The 19,828-nt window shown below is 32.8% G+C and overlaps 1 protein-coding gene across 10 annotated transcripts in view; it reads left to right on the top strand.

Moving 5' to 3' along the window:
* LOC143248924 (uncharacterized) overlaps nt 1-19,828 on the top strand; it is a 66,356-nt gene that overhangs the window by 13,185 nt on the left and 33,343 nt on the right. For 7 of the 10 annotated variants that reach the window (XR_013027288.1, XM_076497916.1, XM_076497920.1 and 4 more), the window contains 6 exons: nt 1,152-1,976; nt 2,104-2,195; nt 6,984-7,120; nt 17,574-17,670; nt 18,010-18,230; nt 18,496-18,725. Coding sequence is in view for 9 of the 10 variants with exons in the window: in XM_076497916.1 (XP_076354031.1) it covers nt 1,152-1,976; nt 2,104-2,195; nt 6,984-7,120; nt 17,574-17,670; nt 18,010-18,230; nt 18,496-18,725 (1,602 nt within the window). In the remaining variant the exon portion in view is untranslated. The remainder of the gene's footprint in view (nt 1-1,151; nt 1,977-2,103; nt 2,196-6,983; nt 7,121-17,573; nt 17,671-18,009; nt 18,231-18,495; nt 18,726-19,828) is intronic. The other 3 variants (XM_076497925.1, XM_076497926.1, XM_076497922.1) reach the window with 2 other exon arrangements.

The following is a 19,828-nucleotide window of genomic DNA, read 5'->3' on the forward strand; positions in this document are numbered from 1 at the left end:
GAGTGTGAAAATTCTGCTTAGTTGAGAATATGGTAGTAGTAGTCTGTTGGTGTAGATGACAAATTCAGAATGATTTTAGACAGGAGAGGACCCACCAAATAAGTATATCCCTCCAGCTAGCTTTTCCACATCATACTGCTGTGCAAATGTTGGTTTCTGGGTGGTCTGATATTGGATACATATGCAGGACCAGCCAATATAGTTCTTCACTCATATGGTTGGTAGGGCTAGACTAGATGAAAAATGCCCAAAGCTGCTTGGTTTTGGACTGGAGTTGACTCACAACACATGCTTTCCTCATCCTACTCTTGCCTGAATGCTGGGTTCCTGGATGGCCTGGTGTTGGATTTGTCATGTGTGCTGATCCTTCACAACTACCTAAGGGCATAGAATGGAAGTTACTTTACTGTAGTTGACCTGTTATGTACAATTTGATGTGCCCTAGCCAAATACACCATATGTCATGTCTATTTTTCACTCTTAAGATTATATACAGTACTTGTTTTCTACCTACTGTATCATCATTGTGAGTGAAGAATATACTTTACTACAATAGGAGTATGATCTCCAAATGAGCCAATCCTCTGTAAATTTTGCACTGGTTTCTCCAGCATTTCACTTTGGGATTTCAGCTATGTGGTATCATATCAGAGGTCAACATTTTCCACCATGTGGTTTTGATAGATACCTCTTCTAACACTTCTTTCTACTCATCCTGCCTTCTTTTGGTTCATCTTTTCTTGCCAAGTCTCAAAGTGATTGAATAATCAATATAGAGGGAGTCAACATGAGTCACATACTTATTTTTCAGTTATGGTGCAGGTTCAACAATTGGAAATATGTAAATTTAGTTGAGGGTTTCAGTGCTAGCAGCAAACAAAAGAACAGAATTATACATATAAAGGGCAGCACAAAATTGAGAAAAGCTAATATGTGAGGTGTTTGTTAATATTAGCTAATACATCTGTAAAGGTTTCTTTCTTTGCAATTCCTAGTTATTTCTGTAGGTCACAAATTTAGACTGAGTGAGAAATGTTTGTACTACATACAAGTTTATTTGAACTTGTTTTGTAACAGTCTGTCATTAGATTTTCTGTTAACTTTTTTATGTTAATTAAATAATGTGTAAATATATTGTTTTTCTTCTGTAGGCATATCATCGCATGGTTCCTCCACCCCCTCCTTTGGTTTTACCATCAACGCAAAGTTTATATTCTGAAGAGGACACATCTGATTCATCCTCTCTTTTTTCACACACCGTATTTTCATCTTCTAATGTAAAAAAAGTTGTTCCTTCTCCCATGTCAATGGTTTTAAAAGTACAGCATTTAGCTTCCTTGAAAAGACTAAAGAATGATGTTTGTTCATTCGTTGGGATAGACCAGGTTGTTTCATCAACAGATTTAGCAGATAGTGATTTAGCCCAAGAGAATTGTCAAGAAGTTGATAATTCGAGCAGTTTAGTCGATGAAGCTGGAAGTGAAGAATGTATTGAGAATAATTTTAATCAGAACATTGATAACCTTATCCACCATTCTTCAAGGCAGGTTGGTAAAAGGAATTTAGAAGATCATTGTAAAACTGATGCCAAAATACTGAAAAATAAGAAAAACAATTCAAATTACTCAAGTTCAACAACAAAAAGGAAACATTTTGAGCTGACAAAATCTAGAAATCTTACAGAACATAGCAGTGTAAACAAGGAAAATTATATTCTTATAAATAGCAGTAAGAACAGAGAAAATGAAAAACAACATAAAATTATTTTAAATAAAGACACAAATAGTACAGAAAGCAAAGAAAATGCAAATGACTATCTTAGCATTTTGAAGAACATAAGACAAAATTATCAAGAAAAGAAAAATAATGGAGAACAATTAGGGCATGACTCGGAGAGTGCCACAGAACTCTCTCTAGTATCGTTTGGTGATAAAGCTTTTGAATGCCAGTCTTCAGGTACCTTAAAAGAAATCCAGGTATGTTTTACACAGTACATTGAAATCATGTGTAATAATGTCAGTATTTTTATAATGGTGATATGAATGTGTCTAAATGTGTAGTTTTTAGTTGTGGTTATAACTTTCAATTCATAAATTATTTCAGAATTTCAAAGACAAAAGAAGTTGGAGAGGACTCAGTGACTGGATATTGTGCCCACTGAAAAATGGCAGAGTTTGTGTGGAAGGGAAACTAAGGCGAGTTTTGTATTTTTTCTTGTTTTTAGTGTTTAGTACTGTCAAAACTTTAAACAAATTTTTTATTGTATAAAATAAAAAATAGTGTTAAGGCTTATAGATGCTTTTTAGAAAATATATTGTCTAAAGAGCATCTTTAAGCCTTAACACTATAAACATATACGTATGTATCAGGTCATCCCTTAAGTAATGTCCGATTTTAGGTTCAGAAAAAGAGAAAGGATTTCAAACACTTTTAATGTTAGTTAATCAATAACGTACATTCCATTATTATTAATTACTTCTTGACAATGATTCACAAGCTTCTGAATGCCACTTCTGTATAATTCTTGGGGTTTGGAAGAGAAAAATGTAGATAGGATAGTTTTGACATCTTCATTTGTTCTAAGCTCTTTTGCATCAAGATAGTTCTACAAACGTTGGAATAGATGAAAATCAAATGGGACAAGATCTGAAGAATAAGGAGGATGTGGAAGTTTTTCCCAGTCTAACTCATCAGTCTTTACAGATGTGATCCTTACTGTATGGGGCTGTACATTATCCTGGTGTAACAAGGATTGATCAAAGCAGGCCCCTTTTCTTTCAGTGTAACATTCAAGCTCTCTAACTGTTGACATTACATTGAGTGGCAGCAACTCAAAGTGGATCACACCAATAATATCCCACCAAATGCTTAACAAGACTTTCCTATGGTGGAAGTCCATTTTGGGCTGCACTTTATCCAGTTTAACTGTTTTGAGCCATTGTCTGCAGTGCTTAACATTTTTATAAGATATCCATTTTTCATTTCTAGTCACTAACCTGTCCAACAAAGGTGAGTTACGTTCATGAGATTGCAGAGAAGTGCAAATGTACACTCTTGTTCTCAGGTTGGCTTGTTTCTAATTATGGGGGACCAATTTTCCAAGTTTTGACACCTTTCCAAGCTGTTGCAGATGACTGTGAACTGTTGAACTAGCTTCTGTACTAGTTCTTGCACTGTTACAGCACAATCTTCATCAAGTGCAGCCAGCAACAAGTCATCATTAAACTCAATAGGACGACCTGAACGTGGCGCATCACTTAAGCTGTGGTCACCTGATCTGAACTTTTGAAAGCATCTTTGACATCTTCTTTCAATGAGAGACTCTGCACCATAAATACCTTGAATATTTCATGCAGTTTCTACTGCACTATTGCCTTTTTTAAACTAGTAAAGCATTATATACCTAATGTGCTCCTCAGACACATCCATCTTCGTAAGGGTTTATTTGATTAATGATGTGAAAAGTTGAGTTGGGTTAGTTTCTTTTATTTCTCTGAACATTTTTATACACATCCTACTACATATTTTAGTCATTAAAGCCTTCTACAAAGACAGAAATGATGATACACTTTCTGTATTAAATTTTCAGGCATTACTTATGAGATGACTTGATATATATACTTATGGGCACCTTTTTTTATAGGGACACTTGAGTTTTGCTCTTGTAATGATAATACAAAAAACATATATTGAAATTACACCTTTTATTATGATTCACAGAAATAAATGGTAACACAAAATAACATTTTAGTCACACTAAACAGTAGATGACCTCAAACTGCAACTTATTTGAGTTGTTTTTGTTCGGAAGTAAAAAAAGTCTTCCATTTGAAACAGGAGAAAACACCACATTTAGTGCAATTCCTTTTTTTTTTTTTAGCCACCTTGTATTATTATTATTAGCATTATTTTTCTTTTATCCAGCCCATTCTATCTAACATAATTAGTTCAAGCATGTCTTAGTGGTTAATATATCAGACTGTGAATCCAAGAATTTTGGTTTCTAGATGTGGTATTACCAAGCACACTTTGTTTTTTCAGTTATAGTTGCAGTCTTTCATTGATATTTCTTTGTGCTGTTTGGTAAAAGTTGGTATTTCATGTAGCAGGTGCTGTTTGCTTGTTGCTTTTTTCTTGGTCCACAGTCCAAAACAGTGGATGAGTATATCTGAATCTTAGGGTTCCCTAACCGAATTATTTAATTTAATATATATATAAGGTGTCATCATTCAGGTGAATAAACAAATCATTGTCTCAGCTAATGTTTTATTAAAATTAATTTTACCAATAGACATAAAGTTTTAGTGAAATATGAAGAAAAAAATGTAGAATTTAGAGAATAATGATCTTAATTTATTTAAAAAAGAGAGAGAGAGAAAACTTGTTTAGGTTAAATACTAAACTAGTTTTCTGTAAATCTCGCACTGACCTTAAGTGATGAATTATTAGAAGTTGATGTGCATGTTTAAAATGAGAAAGAGCTTGGTTTTATCAATGTCAACACAGAATTAGTTACATTTATTTCTGAGCTGTAAATATATTTGGTTAATTTGGTAGTATGACTTCCTTTCTGTTATTCACTTGCCTTTGATACTAATAATTTTCTAAGATAAATAATAATTATTATCACATTGTAAAAAATGGTATCTTCAGAGCTTGAAGTTTTATATATAATGCTTAAGTTTTGCAACTAGGATATTAACTGGTGTAAATAAAGTGAGTTGCCAATCTGTTTAATGATTTAGTAACAAGATATTTCACACAGTCTACAAATACTGTCAGTATGTAACTGCCAAGTATCAAAATTGATCATCATTTGTTGCTTCTTCTGAGTGAGAATGGGACTGTGAATAGCTGCTCCTTATTGATATTAGCATCCAGTCATGTGGTTAAACTCTGTATTCATGCATGCATATATGCGTGAATAAGGCACTAAAAGATAATACTGTTACAACAGACTTTCAAACACAAAGTTGAAAGAAAGCCACATTGTTTTGAATAGAATTAAGATAATCATAATCAAGAAGTAGTAAATAAATAATACATTTAACCTGGTAGCCTAGTTCGTACTAGCTGAGGTACCTGTACACTGGACGGAAGTTATGTAAATTCATGATTAATGAAAAGTTATCTTAGAACATGAAAAGTTGTTTCCTTTAAGTATAATTTAAGAAATAAACAACCCAAAACACCCTTCAAAACACCAAATGTGAAACTGTAAATTTGAATGTATCTCTCATGGACCCAACATATCTTAATGTCAAATTTGGTGAAGATCCATCAACAGGGATGAAGTAGTGATAAAAAAAATCCCACAGAAACACTTGTAAAAACTGCAGAATGCATAATTGATAATTTGTGTGCATTTCTGCTTGAACCTAGTGAAGATCCATTTATACCCTGCGAAGTATTTACATGGACATACAACAAACAGAACTATTATATAGATGGTACAAGTGCATTAGATCCTTGTGTGATGTTTCATGTCATCACATCTACACCTTGAAAATAGAGAAAAATAAAGTTCTCTCTGACAGGACACAGAGACAAAACAGGAACAGCGTGACCTGTACTGCAAATCTACATGCATACAGGATAAACATTTCACGGAGTTATAGGTTACACATTGTGTAATCAAAAAATTTTTCCAGTATCATTCAAGCAAGAGTTCTATTATAGTATGAAATGTTCTCTCTCTGTGTGTTTGTATGTGTATATATGCATATTTATGCACAACATGCACAGACACAGAACATATACTATATTACCAGTGATGTTTAAAAGTTATCTATAACCACCCAAGAAAAAAGAGTGGGAAAGACAACATGAAGTAAACATGTTTGATTGGAAAGTATCATATCTAAAGTGTACTTATGCTGTTTCTCATTGACCAGTTGCTATTGATTTCTGACTGAATTTTCTTTCCTCCACAATTACAGGAATATTTAATTTCATAGTAAATGAGGTTAGACCTAAACTTCCTCAGTAATTTATTTCTCATTGGAACAATCTTTCTACATCATCTTTTTCAAAATTGTGTCAACTTGCTGAATAATGTTCTGTTGTCTATAATACTATGTAACACAGATTTTGTTCGTGGATAGTATGTGTTAATTCTTAATTGCTTATGTTGTAAAAGTACAGAAAATGACCATTATTCCCTTCAACCTTGCTTTTGTGACCTGGATAATGTAATTTAGAAATTAACCTATTTTCTATGTAAAGATGGGCAAATTTACACATTTTCATTTACATAAGGTCTGAATAAAACATGTGAATCAAGATTTACATGTATTTACACTAAAGTTATACAAAAATGTTTAGAAGCAAGTAGTTTTTTGAGATTTGCAGCTGTAATGTAAATCACTTTCACGTATTAGCTCCCAAATGTAGTCTCCCATCATGTTTTTGTTATATGCTCCCAGGTCACAAATGCAAAGTTTGAAGAGAAAAATAGGCATTTTTCATTTACTTTATTTACTTTAGGCATAAGCAATTGGGAAATAACACTTTCTACTCAGGAACAAGAAAGAGTAAAAATTTTGTTACATATTGTAATTCATCATTTGTTTTAAACTTTTTTTATTCACAGAAAGAGCTACAAATTAAAAAAATATGCTCTATGTCTTCTATTTCCTCCCTTTTAAAGAAACAAATGCCATGAAGCAAAATCAATTTATCTATGAATCCAGTGCAAATTATTTTTAGTGCAATTAAATGCTACCTCTACTTAGGTTAGTCAGATGCAAATAATTTTTTTTAAAACTTAGAACTGAAATCTGTTATTTTATTGACAAGTGTTTATTTTCTAATTTGTTCAAGCAAATGAGCACTTTTTGTCCATTGATTTCAAACAAAGGAACTACTTGGTTAGGAAAATAATTTGCTAAATCTTCTTTGTCTTACAGGATTTTGTTTGGCTTTAAGTTAAGATATATTTTTTAAAATAAATTATTACTGTTAACATTTTTCTGCCTTTTAAGTGGTGACACAGAATCAGATGAAAGATGGAAGAGTACAGGTATTGTCCAATGCTTTGACAGACACACAGTTGTAACCAGTAGTGGATCAATGTATAAACTCATTGGACCTATGAAGAAAGCTCTTGCATTGGAAAAAGGTTTGTAAATTAAAAAGTTTAAGTGAAGTAGACATACCACTGCAGTGTTCTAAGTCTTTATTGTTGAGTCATTTTTACTCTTTCAATGACCATTGAATTAGTTATAGAATATCTATGATTAATCCTTTTTATTTGTTGTTTGCAGTCACATCTGCATACACAAGTCTAATTACACGTGCTACATGTATAATGCATAACAGGCCTTATTCATATACATATCACCATATAATTATAAATACTTCTAAAGAAAGTAGAAATGTTTTATCTACAAAAATGTGTTGAGCAACTTAATAATTCTTTAATTCATTATAGTTATTCATTAATATTGAAATAATAGCAAAAGGTAATAAAATTTAATTGAAGACATTTCAAGGTCTACTTCCAGGAAATCCTGGAATTACTGGATATAAAAATATATGTAGGGAGAATATACATGATGATTCTGATGATAATCTTATAGAAAGTAAAGAAGAAAATCAAATTTCAAGCTGACATTTAAAACATGGAAGTGCTGTATAGTTTCTTTTTTTCATAGTGTTAAAGAAACTGATTATTTTGTTGATAATAATATACATATTCCTGTTGTAAAAGAGTAAATGTTTTTATTACTGTTTCCTTTTCCTTCTCTTAATACATTACTTGAAGCACCTGAATCAACTTACATAAACTTCTCCACCTTCCCATCTTATGTGTGACTTATTGAGCAAGCTCTGCTAGGGAAGCTAAACATTCTGCTTTCCTGCCATAAGTCAGATATTTCTAGTTTCTACATTGTAAAACTCATGGCTTCATTTGCTCTGTTCATGAATTCTGAAATCACTGTTAATCCTGATGTTAACACTTCAACTTATACAGAAAATTTTGCAGTGCCTTTCAGATTTTTGGGAGGCTTTGTTCATACAGTTCATCAAGGGTGCAAGAAAGTCCTGTAACTTCATGGCTATCATTGATCTATGTATTAGAGCTGTTAATGCCAAATCATGTATTGATGTCTTAGTGGGCTTTCCTGTCATGTAAATCATTGGATTCCACCCTCCTTTATTAATAAATAATTTTTATAAGCCTGTTCACCTTCTCTGACTGCTAGTATTGCTTCAGTTTTTTTTTCTCTTTCAAGTATGTAATATCTTAAATCTTAACACATTCACTATGGATACGTTAAAGTGCATGTTTCAAGAACTTTTAGAAAGTTACATTCAAAATGCAATTCAATTGTTTATTATCATTATATGCAAAGAAACTTGGCATCAAAACACAATTAATAAATCAAATTCAAATATTATTTCAATTTTAAGTTCTTAATTTTATATGGTAATATTTTTGAAAAAATCCTCAGTCTCCTCTAATATGAGAATTGTAACATTTGCTTTCTATATCTTGTTTATTCATTTACAATCTCTCTGCGAACTATGAAATTTAATGTAAATACCCATTACAATATAGATAGTACTAAAGTAAAGCATAATATATATAGCCTTCAACCTTATTTGTTTACAGAATCATAAGCTAAAAAAAATCATACACATTTGATGTCACATCCTACCTTTCATAAATTGCGCATAATTCTTTTGTATGCTTTGTTATCTTATTTCTAACTAGTAGAAAGCCCAAGTTTTAATCCTTCAAATAATGTATTATATATACATATTACATTGTTTTCAGTACAGTGAATTGTCGATTTTGACCAATTTGAAAAATTTCTGGCAGTCTTTAGATCAAAAAGCTTAAAGTAAGATTTAAAGACTTATGCTAAAGTTAAAAAGCCAGAAAAATTATGATGGCTGTAGGATATTATCTACTTTTTGCATATAATTACTACATATTTTTAAATGCATTGATTAATTAAATAAAAAATAGTTATTGTAGTAGTACCATTAATATAAAAAACTTGGTTTAATTTAGAAAAATACCAAGTAAATACTATACCTCTTGCTTTTTAAGTGTATTCTTTATTATTATAAAAGTAAGTAAAATGTAAAAGCAAATAACTTGGGTTAGATTAGATAAGATACTGAAAAAACAATTCATCACAAGGCATTCTTACAAATAGCTAATGGATTATGTAATTTGATCTGGTAACATAAGTTACATGTTTGCTGAGTATTTACAGCTTATATGGCTCAAATATTAGTTAAACATGGTTCAAAGGACAGTAGAATTCCAAAACAATACATGACCCTGGGCTTCCACAAGAAAAATAACTCTCAGCTACTGTGGCTAAACAAAGTAATTTTATTTTAGTCACAGTGACAGTTGTTTAGCCACAATTTTAGGTCACCAAAAACTGTGTGGTGCATGACTTTTCATGTGCATCAATTCCATCCAGTAAAAAATAGTTGTAATTATGTGAAAATCTACAAGACTTTAAGTTTTGCACTATTTTTTTATTCCCCAGCAATCTTCCTCACAAAAAAACAAAACAAACAAAATAACAAAATAAACATGATAAAGAAGAAAATAAAGAGATACATTTCTCAAAATAACACATAAACAAAAAAAAAATGACTTAAAACTAGAATACGGTAGCATGATTAGTAAGTAGATAAATCCAATGGCAGCTCTTCAGCCAAATCATTCTCAACAGAAGATGTGGTAGAAGTTGACACCTGAGGTTCCGAAGCACATTTTTTCAACAGGGAATGGTACCCACGTCTGTCTTTGTGAGTGACCCAGTATCTGAATGCAGAGTCGAAAGTAAAATGATCTAAAGGTTTGGACTCCGTGGATAAGACAGTAACATTTCTGTCTTGGCCATAGACAGACTGCTCCTGGCATCTGTTTTGATGCTATTGTACCCGCTAATTCCCTGCTCACAATCAACAGATGTAACTGGAATTATTAATCCAATTGCTGGAAACTGAGACAGATTTGGAAAAGTTTGACGGGTCTGGTGGATGTATTCCTTGTAGGAGCTCTTCATGTTTCTGTTTTTGTGAGCATTCGGTTCCATTATGTTCCTTAGTGGCAGCCATTCAGTCAGTGCCTCATCCTCATTGACGAAAGGAGAGAAGTGCTGGATGAGTTTCTTCAGATCATCCTCATCAGATACTGCTCAGCTGTGACATGGGCTAAATATTGAAAAAAATGACATGATATTAGTGTCTGGGAATGCTGCTTGTACTCTTGTGATCACCTCTTCAACAAATGACTCAGCAGCTGATCTGTACTTTTCACGTTGTTTATCAATATCTTTGATGTCATGGCCTCTGTAAAAAGTGTAACCACTGGCATCAGGAGCTTGTGGGAATTCTTTCAGTGCAGTCTGTGTGTAAGAACCAAGGATGTGTACCAGCGACTGAATTGACAGAATTGACCCGTCAATAAATGCTTTAGCCTGATCATAAGATAAATCAGCTCTCTGTAGAGATCTTGACAAAAGTCCAAGAATGCCAACAGCATCAGCCAAAAAATGTCATCATGACAAAACTGTAACATGACATTTGCTGGACTAGACCATGTAGCAAGGCTCAACCTGGAGTACCACATTCCATTGCTACGACCTGTAGGCAGCTTATCACAGATGTAATACAGTTGACTAGCGCTTGGACGGAATCATTAAAAGAGCCATCATGTGAAGAACACTTGCTTGATTTTGTTGCTTTTCTCTCCATGCAATGCTTTGCTCTCTTCCAGAACCTGATACAACTTGGAAGAATATTTCAGGCTTTTTGCAAACTGTTTTAAAACTGAAATGTACTTCACAAGGTATGGCACCTGGTTTTCTGCCTTTTCAGCTGCCAACTGTAATCTGTGTGCCAAACAATGACTTGTTATTATCCAGGGGCATTCCTCCTTAAATTTTGTAGTAACACCTGTTTTTATTCCCGCCATGACATTTGCATCATCAGTTGCAAGTCCAACCAAGTCAACATCAAACAATCCTTGATCTGCCATGACTGAGCACATTGTGTTGTAGATAGAATCAGCCCCAGTGTTGGTCAGCTCATGCACAGCAAGGAATTGACTTGTAACCTCACCTAATGATGAAAGATACTTGATATAAATTATCAGTATAGAGGTGTTTCCTGCATCAGTTGCTTCACCTGCTTCAAGAGCAAAAAATGGGAAAGGCGATGCCCGAAAGTCTGCCTGCATTTCATCCTGAACTACATGATTTAGGGCACTGTACACATAATCCAGAGACTGGCTGTGGGTGTATATGAAGCTCTCTGTTCCACTTTGTGACTGAGTCTCTAGTTTCTTTAGAGAGGTCACTCTCTTTTAAAAAATATATTAAAACTTGTGTTTTGAAATAAGACCACCAATTAAAGTAATAAACAAAGATATTTGGAAGAGTTGGCTAGCTACTTAATTTTTGATAGATGTGTTCAAAATGTTTCACTTTTAGAAAATTGTCAAATTGCCTTTTGTTTTAAGAAAATACTGTAGAAAACAAAGTATCTTATTAATACTAGAATGAAGAATATTCTTACATTGAATACTTGTAGTGAAAGGAGGGAATGAAACTTCACAGTTGGGATGGCTTCCTTTGCTTGTACAAGTAATGTGGCTATCTGTGCCTGAATGCCACCTTTACACCCCACATACACATTCACAGCAGCAGTTGACATGTCCTTCTTCAAAACTTGTGATGCTACTGCACTGCGATGATCTTCTGACCGTGCATGCTTCACCATGTCGTCTTTTTTAAGCTTAGTAGTAGTTTTCCCAGTGGTAGCATAAATATTTGTCTTGTTGTCCCTGCATAATTTGCAATGAAATGTATTTTGTTGGGAAACATGTTCCAGCCAAGGAAACTGTGAAAACCAAGTTTCTTTAACAACTTTGTGAAAACCATGGGTATATTTTTTTGACACTGACAGTCTGATCACTGCTGCAAGCTTCAGTTTCTTCAGAGCTGTCTTTTCTTTTGGAAGTGGATTCCCCACCATCAGTTGATGTTGTTTAGATGCCCTCTTATCTGATCTAGGAGTTGTCATGATTTCAATTCAAACACATGTCAAATGAAACTTGGTATTTCCACTTTGATACAGACCATATGTTGGTTTGAGGAAAGCCAGGTTTTCTCTAATTACTGTTTGTGTACCATGGGCATAATGAAACATGTAGCATAAGAAATGAAAATAAAAGAAATCATTAACACAGCTGAGTAATATTTTTTTAAAATTTAATTTGTTAGTTGTCATATCCCTGAAATCATAAAATACATATATAAAGAATATATAGATTACAGTCAGTGGTAATTTTTAAAGATGTTTCTTGTTTCTTCAACTCGCTGGGGGGTGCCTCTGGTCATTTGTCATCATTAATGGCGTGGATGGCAATAAAAACCATGAAAGCTGTTAAGACCGAAACTTGAGCAGAATAAATAAAGGAAAACCATCCAAGACCAAAAAATTATTATCTTTCGCTACTGTGGTGAAACCAACACTAGATTTTTTAGCCAAAGGCTGTTTCTTTTTGTCAATGGTGATGTGGCTAGTGGAAGCCTAGATAATCTCCTCTCACATATAACTTTCCAAATCCAATGGTGCTCTCTATGCAGATTTTTTCCTTGATGCTAGCCTTGAGGCTCCCACTTAAAATCACTTTTCAGATAAATGTATAATGTTGTTCTGTTGCATGATAATTGGAATGCAACAACTCTCCACCAATAGGAGTGTGATACATCATCTTAGCACAGCTGGCATTCTCTGTACTTGTTGTTCAGACACCACTTCTTGACTTGTATTCCTTTGTAAAGATTTTTTTTTCGCTTATGAGCTTTTGAGGTATAGGTGATTTTATATAGAAGAATCTACTGTTGTAAAATTACTAAATATGGATATTTGTTTTCCAACATTTTTGCATTTACAAATTTTGTGATTTTTAATTTCCACATTATAAATCCATAGTATAGATAACTTCCACATAGTCTAGTGAGGAACAACAAGATGTTGCTTATGCTGAATCTACCTCAGCTTACCATGGTATCTTCCCATCTTTATTGGTCTTTTGTTCCTAGACTTTTGTTAGTCAAGTTTGGTATCTGGGATGCTTATTTTCATGTTCCAATTTCTCTTGTATTAACTGCATGCATTATTTTTGCCAACAGTGCATAGTTCTTTATAGGGTAGAAGTTACTCCTTTACTTAATTGGGATTCAGGTGAATTTGGTGGAGACCTTCCTACTGTTGTGGGATAGATGAAGAATACCCATTGCAGTTGGCTTTTAAACTTGTGGTTGACCCAACATGTGTGATTTGACTCACTCTAGTTACAGTACACACATTGGTACATTTATCATACTTATTCAGATTTTGGATTGTGCTTGTTTTCAATCCATTCTAGTGACACATCTTTTCTTTATGGGCAAAGATTGTGCTCTGGTGTGGATGAGATTTTGTCTCATATAGATGTTACCTTACATGGTTCCCATAGTATAGGATGTTGCACTCCATGGGCTCACTCTGTGCACTTCTCAAAGGAAGCTGATCTAGGTAACTTTTGCACAGGTTCTTTCCCCACTTCACTGTGGATTCTAGCTGTTTGGGAGAGAAGGTTGTATATAGAATTGGAAGCTAAAATGTTCCAATATTGTAAATGAATTTCTGATTGATATTTATCTCCTCTCACACTTCCCACCTGTCCTACCCATTTCAAGTGCATCTTTTCTTGTCTAATTTTGAAGTGATAATACAATAATCAGTACAGAAGGAGCCACCATCTACACTAGGAAATTGCGGTTGTGTCATATGCGTATTGGTGGAGGGTTGATACAAGTCCATTTGTATGCAACAGTCAACAACATCAAGTGAAACACAATTTTGGGTGAGAGTCTCAAGTCTAATAGTAAGTGAAAAAGTTCATATAAAGAGGGCATCAATGAATTGTGAAAGCTGTGTTTGAATGGAGGTACATATCTGTTGGAAATGTGTTTTTCAGTATTGGAAAATGCTAACTTATTAGTTTGAAGCAATATTTAAGATAATAATCTGTAGTTTCCTCTTACAATGTGTAGTCATCCTAGAAAGAAAAATGGTTAATTTAAATTTATTTTGTATTTCTGTATGGTAGTAATAAGGTCAGTCAAACTGACCTAATAGCAAATAGGTTTAAGGCACAGAGAATAACATAAAATATAACTTTTACTGCAAAAAATACCTTTTGATGTTTAACCAAGATGTTTTAGAGGTTACATAAAAGAAATGATTAGAATATTGAGATGGAGAAAAGTATATTTAATATGAAAATCATAAAACACTTAGAAGAGTCAACATTCAGACTATATATTTTATGAATATGTTTTTAGTAAAAAATACTTACTTAAATATCTGATACTTCAAAAGAAGCACATAACCAGGAGCTTTTTAAGGATGTAGTCTCTCATATTTTTTCCTTGGCACTGCAATATGCAGTGGTTGTCTCTGTTCCTTGCCTTTTTGTTCTGCTTCTCATTCTTCTACACTTGTTATTTCTAGTTGTTCATTTCACTTTGCCATACTTAGAAGCAAGTGGTGTGATTCTACTTAAGCTGCTCTGTCACACTCTTTGGTTCCTAATTCACTCTCTGTCCAGACTGTTGAGGTGTTGCGTGAGCTCATTTCTTGAGATGGGGTAAGTATTAAACAATATTCCCAGATGCTTTAGTTTGTTGTTTTCATCCATCAAGACAAGAGTTTTTTGTTTTTTTTATCACTTCCAGCTCTATACATGTGGTGCTTGTGAGAAGCTAGGATATTCTACCAGTCTTATACAGACTGTTGTTGCTCCATGAAATGACAAATGCCTAACCAGCTGTATTGCTGTGTGGTTTATTTATCATCTGTAGCTATGACAATAGATGATTGCTCACCATGATCTTTAAGTAGGTGCTGGCAGATTTTTTTTCAACATCCAATTTCTGTATTTTCTGCTTGGGCTAATTTTGACTGATCCAGTGTTGCCAGATGTTGATATATTAATTAAGTAGTTGCTGTATAACATCTGTAAACACATTGCTGTTTCCTGAAGAACCTTTTAGGCAATTCATTGTTTGGTTGGTGTCTGTGGAGATGTAATGAAGCTGGAAAGCTCAAATTAAAAAGAGCATTTGCCTGATGAGAGAATGCATGGTCTTCACATTGTAAGATCTTAACTTAAAAATTTATTTGTAAGTAGAAAATGTTTATGAAATGCAAGAAAATAACAGCACTCTTTTATTAAAACACGTGTAAGAAAAGAACTATTGGGTCAAATTACCAAATTTTGTGATATAATACAATATTAAAAATGTTCCATTACTGCAGGTATCTTCATGAAGAAATAAAAGCCTTAAATGCATATATTTTAAAAGTCATAGGTTATTAGGAGGAAATTAACTTTTCATTAAGTCATTTCTTCAAGTTGAAAAGCTAAACAGTGTTGTAATGTTAATAAAACTAATTTTATCTAATTAGTCTGTAGGGTTTATAATTACTTATTCCATAATTCATTTCAAATTTTGTAAGGTAAATTATTTTATGTAGTTAAGGTGTGGGTTTTTTTATTACTTATTCCCTATTTAATTTCAAACTCTGTTAGGTAAATATATAGCAATTAAAATATTTTTGTTACAAAGTATATTAAGGTTATTTTAACTTGTGTGAATTGATTTCAGAACTGTATGGCCGATTGATTAAACCAACATGCTATATTATTACAGTGGAAGTCTGTTTTTTCTTCATGTAAAAAATACTGAAAATTTTGTAACGCAGGTAACTTTTCAATTAAAAGTTGTCAAATATCATATTGTCATTGTAAAAATAAACATCTGAGACTAGCATGGAGAAGTTAATAGAGTTATTAATATCATAGTACCATATTATTTAAAGAAAATTCTAGTTTTTTTCTCTTTCATGTACTAACGGTTTCAAAGTTTGTAAGATAAATGTAATTACCAAAAATTTTATTTCACAAAATAAATTAACATAATTCTAATTTCTAATGTTCAAATTGCCAGGTTTATTACATTTACGACTAACATTTTCATAAACATTGATTTTGAACATGTAAAGAGTTGTATGGAATAAAATGTTTGGCAAAATATATACACTATTTTTGCTTCTTGTGAGTGATAAGTGAATAAACATTTCATTATTTCTAATGTTCAATAATGCACAGACATAACTGCTTCTTTTTGGACTTGCTTGAATTAGCTGAATTTGTGTCTTTGTCTTGAATTTAGAGTTCATATACTATAACTTTTAATATTCGTAATGATAAGAAACCCATTTGAAGTAAAAATGTATTTTCAAGACAGCTAAATATGACCTAAGAAGGTTGAAACATTCTTCTGTACTTTATTTTAATTAAAGTTTTAATACTTATAGCAGCTGTTTTTAAACTTTTAATATGTTTTGTATATTTTCACAAAATTTTGGAAGCTTTTAATAAGAATTACAAGTCTTGTAGACAAAAAATTCTGAATTTTTGATGAAGTATTTTCGCTAGATATTCCTCCATGAATATACGTAGAGAGTCAGTGTTGACTGCTCTGAATGCAAAGTGATTTTATTGTTTAGATTAAAAAGATTTTTTCTTCATCTGCAAATTGTCAAGTTTTATTTATTTAATCTCTGAAACCTAAATAAATTTCAAGCTTTTTTCAGTAAAACATTATATTTTATCTGTTATTTTGTCTACCCTATCTATTTACTACAAGGTTAGTCAACTTGAACAACCTTATAACTTGGCCCGGCATGGCCAAGCGTGTTAAGGCATGCGTCTCGTAATCTGAGGGTTGCGGGTTCGCATCCTGGTTGCGCCAAACATGCTCGCCCTTTCAGCCATGGAGACGTTGTAATGTGACGGTCAATCCCACTATTCGTTGGTAAATGAGTAGCCCAAGAGTTGGCAGTGGGTGGTGATAACTAGCTGCCTTCTCTCTAGTCTTACACTGCTCAATTAGGGACGGCTAGCACAGATAGCCCTCGAGTTGCTTTGTGCGGATTTCAAAAACAAACAAACAACCTTATAACCACCATAAAAAAATGAAACAAATCTGAGTTACTTTTTTTTTTCTAGAATGACTTAAATGACTTAGAATGTTAAAATTGAAACATGAAGCTACATTTGCTTATTTTAAAGGTATAAAATATTTTTAACTATATTTTTAAAGGTATAAGCCAAGACCTTTTTCACAGTCTTCTCAATTTATCTAAGAATTAGTCATCAAAATTTTGCAACGTTTCTTAAATAGAAGTCCATTTAGCTTTGAAAATCATATCTGCTCAGTGAAGCATGTTAACATTCAAGCTGGAAGTCATAAATTTTGCTGAGGAAAATGACAGGAATATTTATTATTAAAATTGTTTTTGTATATGATTTTGCAACCTTCAAATGATGCAAAATAATCCCTGCAGATGATTTCATATCTCCCTCTAGTCCACTAACTCAAAATTTTTAAATTCAAATTAAATACTTAGATTAATGTTAACTTACAAATAACAATAAGTTACTGCTTAAGACTAAAGTTACTGTTGTTTTTTTCCAGGCCTCTCAACTGAAATAATTCAGAAATTCCAGAATGGATTTCCAATGCAGTGGAAAGAAATATTTTCAAAGTATTTTCCAGTTAAAGCAAGTGGGAGGTTGGTATGATTATAATTAACAGATGAAAGCCCTTTAAAAAAAATTCACAGTGCTTTGCAAATATTTCATAGGACTGTCTAACTTACGATCCCTTAGCTAACACAGTTAAAATGTGCAAATTATTGGAATAGTATTATCGTATGTTTCTTGAAGTAATATTCTGTCTTTCAGTTTGAAATCTCAATCGTTAAAAATTAATCTGTTATTGCACAAGTGTCTGTGGGAAAGTATTGTTTCATAATATAAGTCTCATGTTAAAATAAGTTGTAAGTTAAAGATATCAAAATATTTTACAACAGTTTTTTGTTTTCAGTATAATTTTTTTGTATAATTCACAGTTTAGAAGTTCAGGAAAAAACAATTATTCAGAATGCTTCAAAAAGCAGAACTTTACAGCAAAATAAGAATTCAGATGTAAAACATTCACAAAAGAAAAATAAACAGAAATCATCAGGTGACAGAAATGTAAAGAAGAAAAACATTCAGAAGTCAGACTGTAAAAACTTACAAAGGAAAGCTCCTACTCAAAAAACATTACATCAAGAACAGAATGCTTCAGGTGGGTTTGATACAAAAGAAGAAAATATTATACAAAATATTGTATGTAGCAAATGTTGAAGTATAAAATGTGAAGTAGAAATTTATTCTTTGTTTCACAGTAAATAGCAAGAAGCACAGCTGGAATATTTTATTAGTAAATGTTTAAATTTTTTTTCTTTTTTCACTGAGTTTTAACTTTATAAGCACTAATGCTATAGAACTGATACACTGCATTTAGCAGTTAATTTTGCAATTTACTGAAAGTATTGAAATTTCTCTCTTAGAAAAGAATACCACCCAGGTATCTGTGGACATGATTCTTAGTGGTGAAATGCAAGTGACTCGTAGTGGACGAAGGGTCTTACCTCGATTAGCATGGTGGGCTAATGAACATGTGCATAGTTCACCTATCACTGAAGATATAATTTATCACAGTATTTCACCAAACCATGATATATCTATGTTAAGTACATCTCTCTTGAAACGATGTTCAGGCTTACGTACAAGTCAACAGGTAACCAAGTGATTTTCATAAGTTTGACTTTAAGTACAGCTTATTCCAAAACATACCATCTGCTGACAATATAGCTTTGATGCCAGCTTTGCCTATCTAAGCATTGGTCTTGCATGCTTCAGTCTTTTATATCCCACTTAAATGGCCTTAGCAGTATCTAATTTGCAAATTTCTCCACCCTTGCCATTGCACATTCTATCCTGCTACTGTAAGTAAGTACCTCACTTAGATGATGTAATATCTTTTTCTTGAAAAACATTGGTCACGTTTTTTTTTTTTTTTTTGATAAAAATGTTACTCATCATTCCATCATTGTTTGTGATTCTTGAATCAACTTGTGGATTTCAGTACAGTTATAATTTAAAAATAAATCTTAAAAATAACCTAACTAAATTGCATGTGATACTTGCAGGTATGAATTCCTATATTACTGTTGTCAACGAAGCAACTAATCTAACCTCCTATGCTCCTCTGTGTGTTATCTAGTCTTTCTCTACTGTAGAGGGGGAGAACTTTCAGTTATAGGTGTCCATGTTTTTATCTGCTGAGAAACGGAAACATTCAATTGGCTTAGGATGTTTTCTCTTAAGACTTCTGATATTACCACATGTTGGCTGGAGAGAATTTGGATTCTGTTTTATTATGTGACAGGATAAATAAACCTTGTAGCCTCCTTGCTGGTTTGCTTGCCATGGTTCTCCACCTTTTGGTGAAATTATATTTTTTGGCTGCTGACATATTAATGTAATAATTTGAAGTTTTTGGCATGTTTGTAGGACTTTCTCTATCCCCTTAGATTCTGCTACATCCTAATAGGTCCTTTGTTTCTAATTCTCTAGCAGATAGGGAATACATCCTTCTCTGCAATTCTTCTACCATCTATTTCTCACCTTTGCAATTGATTGTAATCTGGTAATTTGTTTTGGCCTGTCAGGCCTGGAAGTATTATGTGGCCCATTTTACAACCTTTGTCGTGATCTCCTTGACTGTTTTCAATGGGATCCTTCAGTTCCCTTGAAGTTCCTCATTTCTTTAGAGGTGGATTCCCAAGTATCCATTTTGCATATTTTGCTCTTTACAAGTGAGGTATCATCTGAGTTGAA

The sequence above is a fragment of the Tachypleus tridentatus genome, chromosome 4 (genome assembly GCF_004210375.1).
Source record: "Tachypleus tridentatus isolate NWPU-2018 chromosome 4, ASM421037v1, whole genome shotgun sequence".
In the NCBI taxonomy this organism is placed as follows: Eukaryota; Metazoa; Arthropoda; class Merostomata; order Xiphosura; family Limulidae; genus Tachypleus; species Tachypleus tridentatus.